Consider the following 15,999-nt stretch of genomic DNA (forward strand, 5'->3'; position numbering starts at 1 on the left):
TCTGATTTGATTCTAATTCACCATATTTCCTTTTGCATCATCCCTGTTTCTTTCCTAATCCTTAAAACTCATGGATTAAGGTGATAGACTGCTGGTCCTTTAATTCACCATGCTCGTTGTCCTTCTGCTCTTTTTTACCAATTTGTCTGTCCATAGAAACATTTTTATTCAAATTGTAGTTTGAGGGAAATAGTCTGACTAATTGTGTATACATGAAAGGCCACAAATTCTGAGCCATTTTTGTTCATAATTGGCAGGAATTTTCTAACACTCAGTAAGTGAGAATCATTTCAAGTTTCACTTCTCAGAAATCAATGGACGAAGAGTTGTACACTCTCATGGAACAGCCTAAACCACAGGAAACTGATATGCTCGTCAAAGATTTAGCTCATAGCTTTAAAAAAAGCTAACACGTCAAAACTACTTTTATCTGATACAAGGTAGGTGCCTTCAGTACTAACGATTTACAATTTGACACAACATCATAAGCTTAGAGGATAGGTCCAGCTACAGACACAAGTTGAAGGTGTTCAGTGTAAGTATTGACTCTTATTCAAAATTTAATATTTGTGAATTGAGAGGATTATTTTACTGTATTTGTAAAATAATATTGTGGCTTACTTTTAGAGTCATGTTGGCTTTCTTCAAATATTTTATCTTGAGACATAATTCTCAGATGCTACTGCATAACTAACATGCTTTGAGGTTGCAATTAGATAAATTTAAATCATTTTGCAAAATATCTTTTCAAGAATAATTCTTGAAAAAAATAAAGCTAACGTCAGTTTTAATTTCTGACAAAAGTAGTTGAATGAATAAATCAAAAAAATTATGTCACGATTTATTTAAGTCTTTTCATAATCGTGATAGTCCTTGTGTCAAATCCAGCATGTAGCATGGCAGATAATTTGAACTATTGAAATTTATGCATTGAGAAATGGCAACGGTCATGCAAGTTTCTCCACAATCCAACATTTAAAACTACAACATACTTAAATTATTAAACTGCTGTTCATAAACATTATCATGGAAAAACCATTTTGTAACATACGAGTAAGAAATGTGCTTAGGGCGGGGAAAGGTATGAGGGAGTTGGAGGTTGGAAAGTAGAAGTTCAAAAGTGAAGAGGAGAAATAGTGTAGAAAGCGTGCAAGCAACCAAGAAATAAATACACGTAATCAGAATAGAACTTGTGGTGTTTATTATCGCAGGCTTCATCCAAGTAGTGTTACTTTGTTCCAAGCACCATAAGAAAAAAATGGTGGTAGAGAACTATATTTAAGAGCTATATCCTGTAAAATAAATAGTTTAATCTGCAGTGTTCTTGGATTGAGCTACTTCTACACACAAAATGAGCTAACATTGAGTTGTGAAACATTAGTAATGAGTTTGCACAGTGTATTTTTTTTCAAGTACATGAATATTTTAATGCTTTGTTAGAAAACAATATGGGTTACTTTAAATGTGTTAATGCACTATGCAGAATTTTTTTTAAATTTTTTTCATTTTATCATGGGATGTGAACATTGCTGTCAAGGCCAACATTTGCTCACTCTCCCTTAGTGCCAATGAGAAGATACTGGCAAGCTGCCTCCTTGAACCACTGCTGTAAATTGCGTGTAGCTATACCCATACTGTGAAGAAGGGAGCTCCACGTTTTTGACCCAGCAACAGTGAAAGACGGTGTGTAACCTGTATCGTCATGTATCAGCTCTCATTCTAACTAATTGAGGTTCTGGATTTAGCAAGTATTGTTCAAAGAGACTTGTTGAGCTGCATTTTATATTACATATATGTACATATAAAAAAAATACAAACCATTTGGCCAACTGATGTTTCGTGAATATACCCCTCAAAAGCTTTCTCCCATCCTCCTTAATCTGACTTTATCAGCATGTCCATCAATTCCTTTGTCTCTTATGTATTTAACTTTCTCCTAGAACCTTCAGAAACTTCTCCAAATCTTTGCTATTAAATGAATGTATCCTGCAGCATATTATTCCTTTCAAATATGCACTTATTAAGCAAGAAATGACACAAAGCAGCAAATTAAATGTGTTTATTAACAAATTTTTCTAATCAACCCATATATTATTATTACACACCTCTAGAGTAGGCAGGTCTTGAACCCGTGCCTCTTGGTCCTGGGGTAGGGACATTAGCATTATGCTACAAGAGGGCCCCTCAAATTACACTTTTATATAGTGCAGAAAACTCAGAGCAGAATAAGTAAACTTGTTTCTCCTCCATCATCACATTCTGTTAATTACTCTCAAATACTCTCTCCCTTAGTTTGAATTGCCACTTCCTGGTATTCATCTAGCTGAAATCACATTTCACAGTCAACCTGTCCCTTCAGTGTCTCACAGATTTATAGCAGGTATTCAAAATCCCATGTCAGCTCTGTTGAAGAGTCATCTAGACTCGAAACCTTAGCTTGCTCTATCTCCACGGATGCTGTCTGACCCACTGTGATTTCCAGCAATGTTTGACTTCACTTCAAAATCTGAGTCTCCCAGAATGACACAAAACGTTTAGCTCAACTGGTCAGATGATCTTATATTCAACAAGAACCTTGCCCTAATCTAACTCCTCTCACCTAATTAGCATATCCTTCTATTCCTTTCTTTCCCTTAAATGTATCCACACTTTTCATCTCATCTCCTTCATTTGATAAGGAGATTTACATTTGCACCTCCCTCAAGGTAATGCATTTATCATCCTCAAAAGGCTTTTCCTGAAATCATTAATAAATTTGTTTATGATCATCTACGTTAATATAACTAGTTTTATTGAATGCCATTATAATTGTAAAGATCTGTCAGGACACCCTTAACCTTAATTTATTTTGACGAGTCCCAACTACCTGATGCTCGATTTTTGTAACCTATCGGTTCTGGCATCAACCTTGCAATTTTTTTTTCTCCTCTTCGTGCTTCTATATCCCTATGTTAAGAAAAGCAGGAATGTTCAGTGCACCAAGTGCAGTATAATTAAAGTTGCTTGTAGATTTAGCGTAGCTTCTCTGCTATAAATTTCTCTTAAAACAAGAACTTGTATTTAACACCTTAAAGTAATAACATTTTCCAAGGTGCTTCATCAAAGCATTATCAGGTAAAAAAATGACATTAAGCAAAAGAAAGAGATGGTAGAACAAATCAAAGATTTAAAGACTATTTTGAAGAAACTGTGAGGTGCTGAGAGGTATAGGGAGAGAAGACTAGGACAAATCACCAAGAGAGGGGAAGGCACAGCTGTTGTTGATGGAGCAAAGGAAACCAAGGATGTATAAGAAGAGGTCAAAAGTAGACCAAAGCCAACTCTCCAGGAGGGTTGAGGGTGTACAGGTTATAGCAATAGGCAGGGGCAAGATCATGAAGGATTTTAACACAGGGATGAGTACAGTCAGCGTTACATATCGTAACTGCTCATTTACGCTGAGAGTATATAAACTTGTGATCGAGGCTGATGGTGAACTTGCACAAAGTGCTTTTTGAGGAAAAAAAGTCCCAGCCTGTTCTGTCTTTCCTAATAAATGGAATAATTCAGTACTATTGTTCATCTTACTTTTATACTTTCTCCAGTGCCTTCAGATATATAAAACAGAGTACATAACTATATACAGAATATGCTCCAAGCAAGATTTTAAACATGGTAGAGGTAGGGTGAAAATTATTTCTCAGATAGTGAAAGTTGTCAGAACTGTCAATAATGAAGCTTGGCAGGAAGATATGAACAGCCAACAGTTGTTTGTCATAACAGGTTATCGAATGAAGACCAATGTTGGTTAGACCAAAGTTATGAATATTCGTGTGGATGTCGGCAAAAGAGTGAGCATCTTAACAGATAAGGAATAACCGACTAGTTTTGACATTCGGTAAGTATGGCTGTTGATGACAGATCAGTTGTTTGGATGGTAGCTGGGAAAACATTAAAAGTTTAAAAAAGGATGTTGGTTGGACAAAAGATTAGAGAACTGAAGAAAATTAGTAAAGATGAAAGCAAAACCAAGCGTTAGAAATCTGAAATAAAAACAGAATACAGTGGGCAGATAATAAATAGGTTAGGCAGCATCTGTAGAACAAGAATACTATAAGTATTTCAGGTCAATATTTCATTAAAACTGGAAAAAGCTAAAGATCTAATAGTTGGCAGAAAGGATCAATGAGCTGTTGATGTGGTGTATACAGATTTCAAGAAGACATTTGGTACAGTGCCACACAACAAATCTGTGAGAAAAATTTACAGAATAAAAGTTACAGTAGCAAGGGCAGTAAGTAACAAAATTGGCTGAGTGATAGAAAACAGATAGCAAAGGTCAATGGATAATTTTCAGGCTGGTGTGGTGATCCCCAGCTTTTGATATTAACATCCTTACATTTCCTGATAAAGATTAATCATCTAGATCTTGGTGTGCAAGGGGCAATTTCAATGTTTGCAGATGCTATAAAAGATGGAAGCACTAAACAGTGAAGAGGATAGTGTAGAACTCCAAAAGGATATGGGCAATTTAGTGGAATGGGCAGATGGTGGGAAATGACATTCAATGCACAGGAATACGAGGTGATGCATTTAGTTGAAGGAACACAGACCGACAACATAAAGGGTATAATTCTAAATGGGCACAGGTGTGGAGGGGTTAAGTGTATATATGTACAGTATGTTGAAGGTGATAGAACAGATAGAATGATTAATAAAACATGCAATATGAGCTTTATTAATTGGGACATAAGGGTACAAGGACAAGGATGTTATGCTGAATTTGTACAGGGCTTGCTAGGCTTCAGGTAGAGTATTGTACCTAAGGAAGTGAACACTTGGGAGTACAAAATGATTCCAGGGATGAGAAACTTCAGTTATAAAGACAAATTGATGATGTTGAAACTATTCTCCATGGAGAGAAGAAAGTTAAGAGGAGATCCAATAGAAGTTTTCAAAATCATGAGCGTGGAAGTTAGACTAGTAGGGCGAAACTGTTTATAACATCATTGAGAATGAAAGGGCACAGATTAAATATGAATTGCAAAGAAGCAAATGTGATGAGAGAAAAAAAAATTACGAGTGGTTTAGGTCTGGAATGCACTGTCAAGAAATGTGGTAGAGGTAGGTTTCATTGAAGCATTCAAGGAGGCATTGGATGATTGTTCCTATTTATATAATGTACAAGGATATGGGGTAAAGGCAGGAAAACTGCACTGCGTCATGATATTTACTTGGAGAGCTAGTCAGCTCCTTCTGCACCATAACATTTCTGTGATTCTGTTCAGCAGGTAGACAGGCAGCCAAAAGATCAGGGTTGAAGATAACAGCAAAGGGATAGATTGAAAAGCAGAAGTGATTTTATGACACATGATGATTATGCAAGATCTGGTGTGGTGATAGTATAAATGAAGGAATAAAAGATTGATTCAGAGGTGGTGGAAATGTCACCAAGAGAATTATTACCAGCATTTGCAGAGAAAATGTCTGCTTGAGAAATCATTAGCAGTTGAAATAATTTGAATTGATTTTAAGACCAAAAGAAAGATGAGGTGCCATTCCTTTAGTTTGCTTGAAGATTAGTAAAGGCATTTGTACAGATTTGGTACTGAAATATTAGGTGCTAAGATAGTTGTAGATCATGCTTCTAGAAGGCTTGGGTTTGAGAGTTTGGGATGCAAAGACAAAGTGAAGAAGATAGACAAAAAAAAGGAATGAATATGTTGGCAATGGCACCAGAAGAACATAGCTTGTTGACAGAAAAATGGCAAAAGAACTAGAATGAAATGCAGTACTTTCCATACACTCAACACTATCAGGGTGGAGATATGTTCCTTATTGATACTTTAGTAACTACCTTACATTAAGGGTCTTATTATATAGCATCATTAATGCCACAGAAAAACAGAAGTGTCACGACACAAGTGGTGATCATTCAGCCTTTTGTGCCTGCACAAGCTCATTAGACAAGCATTATTAGCTATTCCTTTTCCCATTATTCTTATGCAAATAATTATCCAACGCTCTCTTGATTGCCTCCAATGCACTTCTAGGCAGTGTATTTCATATTTTAACTAACATTCAACAGGTTTATGTGAAATAATGAGCTTTCCGAGTGCTGCTCCTTCAGCACTTTGTCCTGCAGAGAGGCAACACCTCAGAGGTTGTTCACCTAACAAAGCAGCAGTGCTCCAAAAGCGGCGATTTCAAATAAAGCTGTTGAACTATAACTTGGGTATCACGTGACTTCTGACTTTGACACCCCAGTCCAACACTAGCACCTCCACATCATACTTTAACTACCCAATGGGTGAAAAAGGTTTTCCTCACTTAAATCTTCCTTCTTTTGCTGATTCCTTTAAATCTATGACAGCTTGATCTTGTTCTTATTATGAGTGAGAAATAGTCTTCCAAGTGTAATCTATCCAGCCACTCACGATTTTGAAAATCTCTAACTGATCTCCCCTTCAATGCCTTCTCTTCCAAGAAAACAGTCTGAACTTCTTCAATATATCTTCAAAACAGAAACTCCTCATCCCCGAAACCACTCTTAGAATTTACTTCTGCACTCTTTCCAATGCCTTTACAGCCTCCTTATAATGTGGCATCCACACCTGTAGACAGTATTCAAACTGAGGTCTAGTAAGTGCCTTACATAAATTCAACATGTCCTACCTGCCCTCGTACACCTTTTTAATTACTGTTCTACCTGCCCTGCCGTGTTCCATGATCACTGTATAGTTACACCCAGATCCCTCTGCCCCTGCCCTGCACTACTTGTGTTTCAGAGGGTCATTAAATGACATAAAATTAAAATTAAACAGATGAATGAAATATCAGTAAAACAAAGATTCCAGTAACACACTGAAAGGTCTTCAATGGTTTCACAAGAAAGAAGCTATCATAATGAAAATAAAACATCATGCAACTGAAGACAATTTCTTTTAGTAAGGTGATCAGTTTAAAATAAATAATTAAACAAATAAAGGCTTATAGCAAACTTGCTTGTAGATTGTCAAATGAAAGTAAATTACCTCTGACAATGAAAGACAGTTTGTACAGCAAATATTCAGTCAAATATTTTCAGAAGTATGCTATGAAAGTCTTCATTTAAAGACAGTAAGTTACTTAGCAAGATCAGTTTGATTTTCTTTACTCTTGACTGTGGCAGGATTCTGCCTGTACTAACACGAGTGTTACCTTTTACGACAGAGAGCAACTCGAGTGTAAACTGGTATAGTCAATGGCAAAAAGCAATGAGTCAATCATGTGCATCAATGCCAGGCTCAGTGCTGTCCTTACTCAATGCCCAACATACTGAGTCAGAGGTTGTGGGTTCAAATCCTGCTTAAAACTTGAGTATAAAATCTTAGTACAGTAGTGATCAAGTGTTGTACTATTTGAGGTGCCACCTTCATAGCCCTGCAATACTTTTTCTCCTTTCAGGTAGACATTCAATTCCACATTGAATAATACAACTGAATCTGCCATTCTTTCAGTCAGCACAGACCAAGTCATAAGTTGTTGCTTAAGAAGAATTCTCATATCTACTTTATTCCTATTATCAATTACTTTCAAACTATCAATGTGTTATTGATTCTTCTGCTAGTCTTGTGGAGAACTAGTTGAAAGTTAAACAGCTCCTCCTGATTGTCAAAATTTTAAGGTGTTTGAATGGAGTTTAATCTTTACTATATATATCTGCTTAAACTTGTCTATTCTAAAGACCAAACCACGCATGACTTAGTTTCCACATAACTGAAGTTCTTCATCTCTGATACTCTTAAAATGAATAGTTCACAAAAGGTCTTTAAGGAAGAAAATCTGCTATTCCCACTTGATTTGGCTTACCTGTGACACTGCACCCACAGCTTTTATCTAACTCTAACAACCCTTTGAAAATAGCCAAATGAGCTATTCAGTTCAAGAGCAATTCAGACTGGCTACTAAATGCTGATCTTACCAATGATGCTCTCTTGCTATTAAAGAATTTAAAAAGATATTTATCCAATATCCCTTTTGAAAACTATGATCAAATTGGCTTCCATCACCCTTTCAGGCTGTACATTCCCGTTCTTAACAATTTACTACTTTTGTCCTTTATTTACTGAACCACTTCCACAGCAGACTTTGATTAATGATAAATCTGTGATAAATCCTGAACTGAAATTAAGATTTGTTTGTTTAATATAGCCGCAGCAGTTCCAGTTTCCGGAGAGCTCATGGGAGCACACCCGACTGTGAAAAATTCAACATTTCCAGTTTCCATGGAGGCAAACTCAACTGTGAATAATTCAACGACTAACACTTCAGTGTGTAATCTGTACAGCCACCACCACACAGCCCGTATCGTTTTGCCAATAGTCTACAGTGTTATATCTATTGTTGGCGTCTTTGGCAATGGCCTTGCCATAGTCGCCATCAGAAAAAAGCAGAAAAAAATCAATTCGACTACACTTTACTCCATGAATCTGGTAATCTCAGACATTTTCTTTGCTGCTGTTCTACCTGCCCGAATAATATACTATGCACGAGGATTTAACTGGCCATTTGGTGAAATAATGTGCAGAATTACTGCAGTTATTTGTTATAGCAACATATATGCCAGTGTAAGCTTCATGACCTGCTTAAGTTTGGATCGGTTGCTCGCAGTAATATATCCATTCCGACATTCGAAGTTCCGCAACGTCCGAAACGTCAAAAAAATCTGCACTGTTGTGTGGATAATTATTCTTTGCCAGACGGTACCACTGTTGCTTATCAAAATGTCCAAAATGGCTGAAGGCAACTTCTTAACATGTATGGAATACCCAAATTTTGAGTCTATTCCAAATCTTCCAGAAATGCTGCTTGGTGCTTGTATAATCGGTTACTTGCTCCCCGTGGTTATCATGCTATTTTGTTACTCAAAGGTCAGCTCTAAACTCTTCAAATCAGCAAAGGAGAACCCCTTAACTGAAAAATCAGGAAGAAACAAAAAAGCTAACAACGTAATCCTGCTTGTACTCTTTGTGTTCTTTATATGTTTCACTCCCTACCACGTGGCCATTGTGCAACACATGATCAAAAAGTTGCAGTACAAAATATCCTGCCAGGAGCAACAGAACTTTCAAGTAGCTCTACACGCGACTGTTTCTGTGATGAACTTGAACTGCTGCCTGGACCCTTTCATCTATTTCTTTGCTTGTAAAGGTTACAGGAGCATTGTCCTCAAGATGTTCAGACAACCCGTTAGCGTGTCTATTTCAAGTGGCGTTAAGACCACCCCAGACAACTACTCACCTGGGGTTGGGAATAACAAGCCTGCAATAGGGACAACGTCTGACACCAACTTGTAGAGACAATTTCCTCAAGGATAACAGGAAAAGACAAAAGCCAGGCAACCAGCCTAAAAACCTCAATGTGTATGTTAACCATGTTACCTGCACAAATTGTACAGAAGTAAACTGTTTTTTGGTAACCTTCTTAAGTTATAAGTAGTTTTTCACTTTCCTGGAATAGTCATAGAATCATACAGCATGGAAACAGGTCCAATTTGTCCATGCCAACCAGATATCCGAAACTGATTGAGCCACATTTGCTAGCATTTGGCTCATATCATTCTGAAACCTTCATATACCCATCTAGATACCTTTTTTAAATGTTGTAATTGTACCAGCCTCCACTACTTCCTCCGGCAGTTCATTCTAAATACACCTTCCCACCCTCTGCATGAAAAAGTTGCCCCTTATGTCTTGTTTCAATCTTTCCTCTCTCACCTTAAATCGATGCTCTCTAGTTTTGGATTCCTCTATCCCAGGGAAAATGACATAGGGTAAATAGCCAATCTAGGCCCTTCACGTTTTCATAAATCTCTATCAAGTCACCCCTCAGCCTCTGTCGCTCCAGGAAAATAGCCACTGTCTATTCAGCCTTTCCTCATAGCTCAAACCCTCCAACCCTGGCAAAATCTTGTAAATTTTTCCTGCACCCTTTCAGCTGGCTCAGCCATACTCACCAGGGTCCTACCATTAACTGTATAAGACCTAACCTGATTTGCCTTACCAAAGTGCAAAACCTCATTTATCTAAATTAAACTCCATCTGCCATTCCTCAGCTCATTGGCCCATCTAATCAAGGTCTCATAATGTTCTGAGATAACCTCCTTCACTATCCACTACACCACCAATTTTGGTGCCATGGGCAAACATACTATCCCTTTCTCCTATATTGACATCCAAACCCTTTATATAAATGACAAAAAGCAGTGGACCCAGCACTGATCCTCGCAGCACACTGCTGGTCACAGGTCTCCAGTCCGAAAAGCAACCCTCTACCATTACCCTCTGTCTCCTGCCTTCAAGCCAATTTCGTGTCCAAACGGTTAGCTCCCCATAGATTACATGTGATCTAACCTTGCTAAACAGTGTACCTTAGCGAACACCTTGCTGAAGTCCATATAGACAATGTTCACCATTCTACCTTCAAACTTCTTTGTCACTACTTTAAAAAACTCAATCAATCGATTTCCTGGCACAAAGCCTTGTTGACTATCCCTAATGAGTCCTTGCCATTCCAAATACATGTAAATTCTTTCCCGAAGATTCCCTTCCACCAACTTATCCACCACTGACGTCAGGTTCACTGGTCCAGAGTTTCCTGGCTCCACTTCTCTTAAATAATAGCACCACATTTGCCACCCTCCAATCATGTGGCACCTTATCTGTGGCTATTGATGATACAACTATCTCAGCAAGGGACCCAGCCATCTCTTCCCCACCTTCCCATAAAGTTCTAGGATGCAACTGCTCAGAGCCTGAGGATTTAAGACATTCAGCACCTCCTTCTTTGTAATAAAGGCATTTTTCAAGATATCACTATTTATTTCTCCAAGTTCTCTAGCTTCCAAATCCTCCTTCTCAGTAAATACTGACACAAAATCTCATTTAGTTTCTCACCCATAGAACATAGAAAAGTACAGCACAGAACAGGTCCTTTGGCCTACGTTGTTGTGCCGAGATTTAATCCTAATGTAAAATATCGTAACTTAACCTACCCACCCCTCAACTCATTGCTATCCATATGCATGTCCAGTAGTTCTTAAATGTCCCCAATGACTTCCACCACCACAGCTGGCAACGCATTCCATGCATTCACAACTCTTTGCGTAAAGAACCTACCTCTGACGTCTCCTTTATACCTTCCTCCTAATATCTTCAAACTATGACTTCTCGTACCAGTAATCCTGCCCTGGGGAAAAGTCTCTGGCTACTGAATCTATCTATTTCTCTCATTATTTTGTACACCTCTATCAGGTCTTCTCTCTTCCTCCTTCTCTCCAGAGAGAAAAGTCTGAGATTATTCAACTTTTTTTCATAAGGCAAGCCCTCCAGTCCAGGCAGCATCCTAGTAAACCTTCTTTGCACTCTCTCCAAAGCCTCTGTATCTTTCCTATAGCAGGGCGACCAGAACTGGACACAATATTCCAAGTGTGGTCTCACCAGGGACTTGTAGAGCTGCAGCAAAACCTCGCAGCTCTTAAACTCGATCACCCTGTTAATGAAAGCTAAAACACCATTTGGGTGGCAACTTTGGGGGATCTATGTACTTGCACACCCAGATCCTTCTGTTCCTCCACAATGCCAAGAATCCTGTCTTTAATCCTATATTCAGCATTTGAGTTCGACCTTCCAAAATGCATCACTTCGCATTTATCAAGGTTGAACTCCATCTGCCATTTCTCAGCCTAGCTCTGCATCCTGTCTATGTCACGCTGCAGCCTGCAGTAGCCCTCTATACAATCGACGACACCTCCAACCTTTGTGTCATCTGCAAATTTATTAACCCACTCCTCATCCAAGTCATCTATAAAAACTACAAAGAGCAGAGGCCCAAGAACAGAGCTCTGCGGGACCCCACTCAACACTGTCCTCCAGGCAGAATACTTTCCATCTACAACCACTCTCTGCCTTCTGTCAGCCAGCCAATTCTGAATCCAGATAGCCAAATTTCCCTGTATCCCATACTTCCTGACTTTATGAATGAGCCTACCATGGGGAATCCTATCAAATGCCTTGCTGAAGTCCATATACACCACATCCACTGCTCAACTGTCGTCGACCTGTCTCGTCACCTGCTCAAAGAACTCAATAAGATTTGTGAGGCATAACCTGCCCTTCACAAAGCCATGCTGACTGCCTTTAATCACACTATGCTTTGCCAAATAGTCATAAATCCTATCCCTCACAATTCTTTCCAAAACTTTGCTGACCACAGATGTAAGACTGAGTGGTCGTAATTGCCAGGGATTTTCCTATTACCTGTCTTGAAAAGAAGAACAGAATTTGCCTCCTTCCAATCCTCCAGTACAACTTCTGTGGAGAATGAGGAGGCAAATATCCTCGCCAGCAGCTTAGCAACCTCCTTTCTCGCTTCCCAGAGTAGCCTAGGATAAATCTGGTCTGGCCCTGGGGACTTATCAATCTTAATGTTTTCCAAAATTTCTAGCACATCAACTTCATCAATCTTGATCTGGTCAAGACTGTATCCCACTTCCTCTAAGTTTTCATTGACAACAAGTTCCCTTTCCTTGGTGAAAACCGAAGCAAAAAACTCATTTTAGGGCTTCCCCTGTCTGCTCAGATAGTGGAACCCCCATCTCCTGTGGTTCCACACATAAACAGTTTTGCTGATGATTTTTGAGAATGTTGTTCTTTTAAGAGGGCCTACTTTCTCCCCGGTCACAGAATCATAGAATCCCTACAGTGTGGAAACAGGCCATTTGGCCCATCAAGTCCACACCGCCCCTCTGAACAGTAATCCACTCAGACCCACCACCCCACCCCATCCCCACAATCCTACATTCCCCTGGCCAATCCACCTAACCTGCACAGCTTTGGACTGTGCGAGGAAACTAGAGCACCAGAGGAAACCCACACAGACAAGAGGAGAAAGAGCAAACTCCACACAGACAGTTGCCTGAGTCAGGAATCAAACCTGAGTCCCTGGCTCTGATGGGCAGCAGTGCTAACCAGTGAGCCACTGTGCCGACCAAGGCTATCCAACAGAAACACTCAAAGTCCAAATGTTGGTTATTTTCCATTTGAAACCTATTAGAAATGACTCTGCAGTATCTAAACACACACTCCTCAGTAGGATTCATTCCACTTTGGACATAGTTGCCCTGCAACTTTAGGTGCAGTTATCCTGCATGTCATCACAGTGGCAGGACTATTGTCATCTCTGTTCCAGCGCAACTGGAACAGAGATCCTCATCCATGCATTTGCTCCCTGCAATGTCCACTACTCTGCTGTTCTCCAGGTTGCCCTCCAATTTTGTAATATTCATAAACTTGAACTCATCCAGAACTCTGCATTGCGTATATGCTAAATCACACTATGTTCCTTTCAGCCATCATCTTTTTGCTCGCTGATCTACACCTGCTTACCCTCTGACTTTATTTACATGATACTAAATTCCTGCATTTTCTGATCGACTGGTAACCATTTACATAGGGTATTCTACCCTACAAGTTTAAAAATATTTCTAGATCATTTTTCACAACTTCAGCATATCTCTGATTGAGAGCTAATGGAGTTCTTTTGAATTAGCGTAGTAATGTAGGAGTTGAAGCACTTAAGCACTGTAAGTTCCTACAAACAGCAATGTGTTAACAACAAAATAGTCTGTTTAGAATTATAGATTTATACAGCATGCAACAGACCCATTGGACCAACCAGTCCGTGCAGAGTATAATCCGTGCAGACTAAACTCTTCCCACCTGCCTGAGCTCGGCTCATATCATTCCAAACCTTTCTTATTCATACTCATCCAAATGTCTTTTAAAAGATGTAACTGTACCCACAGCTACCACTTCCTCTGGAATTTCATTCCACACACAAACCACTCAATGTGTAAAAACGTTGCCCATGTCTTTTTTAAACTTTTTCCCCTCTCACGTTAAAAATATGCCCCCTAGGAAAAAGACATACGCCATTCATCTTATTTATACCCCTCATGACTTTAAACATTTTATGAGGACACCACTCAATCTTCTATGAAAAAAGTTCCAGCCTATCCAGCCTCTTCCTACAACTCAAACCCTCCATTCCCAATAACATCCTGATCTATCTCTTCTGAACCCTCACCAGTCTAATAATATGCTTCCTATAACAGGACAACCAGAAACGGACACAATACTGCACAAATGGCCTCACCAACATCCTGTGCAACTTCGACATGACGTCCCAACTCCTATACTCAAAGATATGAGCAATGAAGGCAAGCGTGCTGAATGCCTTCTTAACCACCCTGACTACTTGTGATGCAAACCTTAAAGAATTATGTTCCTGAACACCTGATCTCTCTGTTCTATAACCCTACACAAGGCCTGTTTCTTTGTGATATTGTATGAAGGATGCATAATGGCTATGACACCAGGGAAATCTCTTTTGTTCTTCTTTAAAATAGCATCATGGGATCTTTTATTTTCATCTGTGAGGACATAGAACAGAGAACATTACAGCACAGTACAGGCCCTTCGGCCCTCGATGTTGCGCCGACCTGTGAAACCAATCTGAAGCCCGTCTAACCTACACAATTCCATTATCATTCATATGTTTATCCAATGTCCATTTAAATGCCCTTAAAGTTGCCGAGTCCACTGCCGACAGACAAGGCTTTAATTTAATGCCTCATCCAAAAGACACGGTAGGTGACAGTTTAGCACGCCCGCAGGACTGTCAGCTCAGCTAATTCTTTTATATCCAAAACCTTCTAACTAAGGAAAGTGTGCCACCCATTGAGACACAGCTGGCAACAAGATTTATTTACAAGATCATTTCCATAAAAAATACCAATTTTATTTAAACATAGTCTGATTTAATGACCTGGATGCACTGCCTGAAAAGGCAGTGGATACAAGCTCAATAGTAACAGTCAAAGGCAATTGGATGTACACTCGAAAATAATACATTTGCATAGCTAAGGGCAAAAACTAATGGATTTGGATTAATTGCGTACCTCTTTCAAAGAGTTGAATGATCTCTGTCAGTTCAGATCTAAGCCTGTTGGCAAAACACAATTCAAGAAAGATTTTCCTTGCAGATAAAATTTATTGATTACTTAGCTCATTCCACACAGAATTGCACCTATTTCCCTTGAAATTATTTTTTGTCAACTTTTTCAGACATGTTTTAACACATCTCAAGGCAGATGGAAGTTAAACCTGGACCATCCAATCAAAAGGCAGGAGGACACAACCTCTTCACCACAAGGCTGATTCCCCTTCAAATTTGTTCAGTCACTTAAGTAACCAATTAACCATAGTCAGAGATCCCGCAGTGAAACAAATGAGAATAAACCTGTCTTCTGTTGTGATTGCCAAGCCCATGAGGAGACGCCTGTTGGCCAAATGCCTATGGTTTAATTTGGCTGTGGCTTTTGCTTTAGCTTTTACAACAGCTGGCACCTTTAAGTTTGTAGTAGATGAATTCCAGCAAGAAAGTGTGTGTTGACTTCTATAAGAAATGTTATTCGGTGAAGGCATCCTTCCTTGAAGGACGCTATTTGAAAGTGTGAAATCAGAGCAACAGATCTTGGAATGAGTGAACAGACTGCTCCTCCATCACACACTGGGGAAGTGGAGATGGAAGGATATGCTTTATGGTTCTATATCTGATTTATAAATAAAACATTGAGTTCTCTGATCTTGGGAAAAAAAGTTGAACCCTTGCTGCACTGAGTCTCCTCTGTTCTGCACAATCCTATGACAGTTCTTGTGAAATGTTTCATCTATCAACCCTCAAAAGTAGAATAAGACTTCCTTTATTCACCAGTTGTAAACGTAAGTAAACATTTGCTGACAAATAGCAAACAAACAAAATCCTTCCCAAGCATACCCAAGCTTCTGTCTAGAAAATTCTCCAGTTCATCAGTTTAACATTATTTACATCCCACAAATATCACGTCACCTCTACAATTGCTATGTTAGGAAAGGCCATAGTATTTCCTACAAACATGAAGATGTTCAAATGGAGGTG

General features: G+C 39.1%; 2 protein-coding genes across 6 annotated transcripts in view; one reads left to right on the top strand and one right to left on the bottom strand.

The window, feature by feature from the left end:
- ubac2 (UBA domain containing 2) overlaps window positions 1–15,999 on the bottom strand; it is a 246,884-nt gene that overhangs the window by 128,893 nt on the left and 101,992 nt on the right. The window lies entirely within an intron of this gene.
- LOC122550499 (G protein-coupled receptor 183-like) lies at window positions 442–15,686 on the top strand. Of its 4 annotated transcripts, XM_043691299.2 has the most exons (4): window positions 444–535; window positions 1,564–1,683; window positions 3,763–3,877; window positions 8,173–15,686. In XM_043691299.2, exon 4 carries the CDS (start codon window positions 8,202–8,204, stop codon window positions 9,315–9,317), a length of 1,116 nt encoding a protein of 371 aa, XP_043547234.2. In that variant the 5' UTR covers window positions 444–535; window positions 1,564–1,683; window positions 3,763–3,877; window positions 8,173–8,201; the 3' UTR covers window positions 9,318–15,686. The 4 variants fall into 4 exon arrangements, with proteins under 4 accessions (XP_043547236.2, XP_043547235.2, XP_043547234.2 ...); XM_043691300.2 differs by lacking the exon at window positions 1,564–1,683 and having other exon boundaries at window positions 443–535; XM_043691302.2 differs by lacking the exon at window positions 3,763–3,877.

The sequence above is a fragment of the Chiloscyllium plagiosum genome, unplaced genomic scaffold (genome assembly GCF_037043375.1).
Source record: "Chiloscyllium plagiosum isolate Xiang-an unplaced genomic scaffold, Cpla_swu_hap1 HiC_scaffold_6, whole genome shotgun sequence".
NCBI classification, from domain to species: Eukaryota; Metazoa; Chordata; class Chondrichthyes; order Orectolobiformes; family Hemiscylliidae; genus Chiloscyllium; species Chiloscyllium plagiosum.

Coding starts and splice junctions, on each gene's coding strand:
- LOC122550499 (XM_043691301.2), top strand. CDS start 8,202: ATGGGAGCACACCCGACTGTGAAAAATTCAACATTTCCAGTTTCCATG.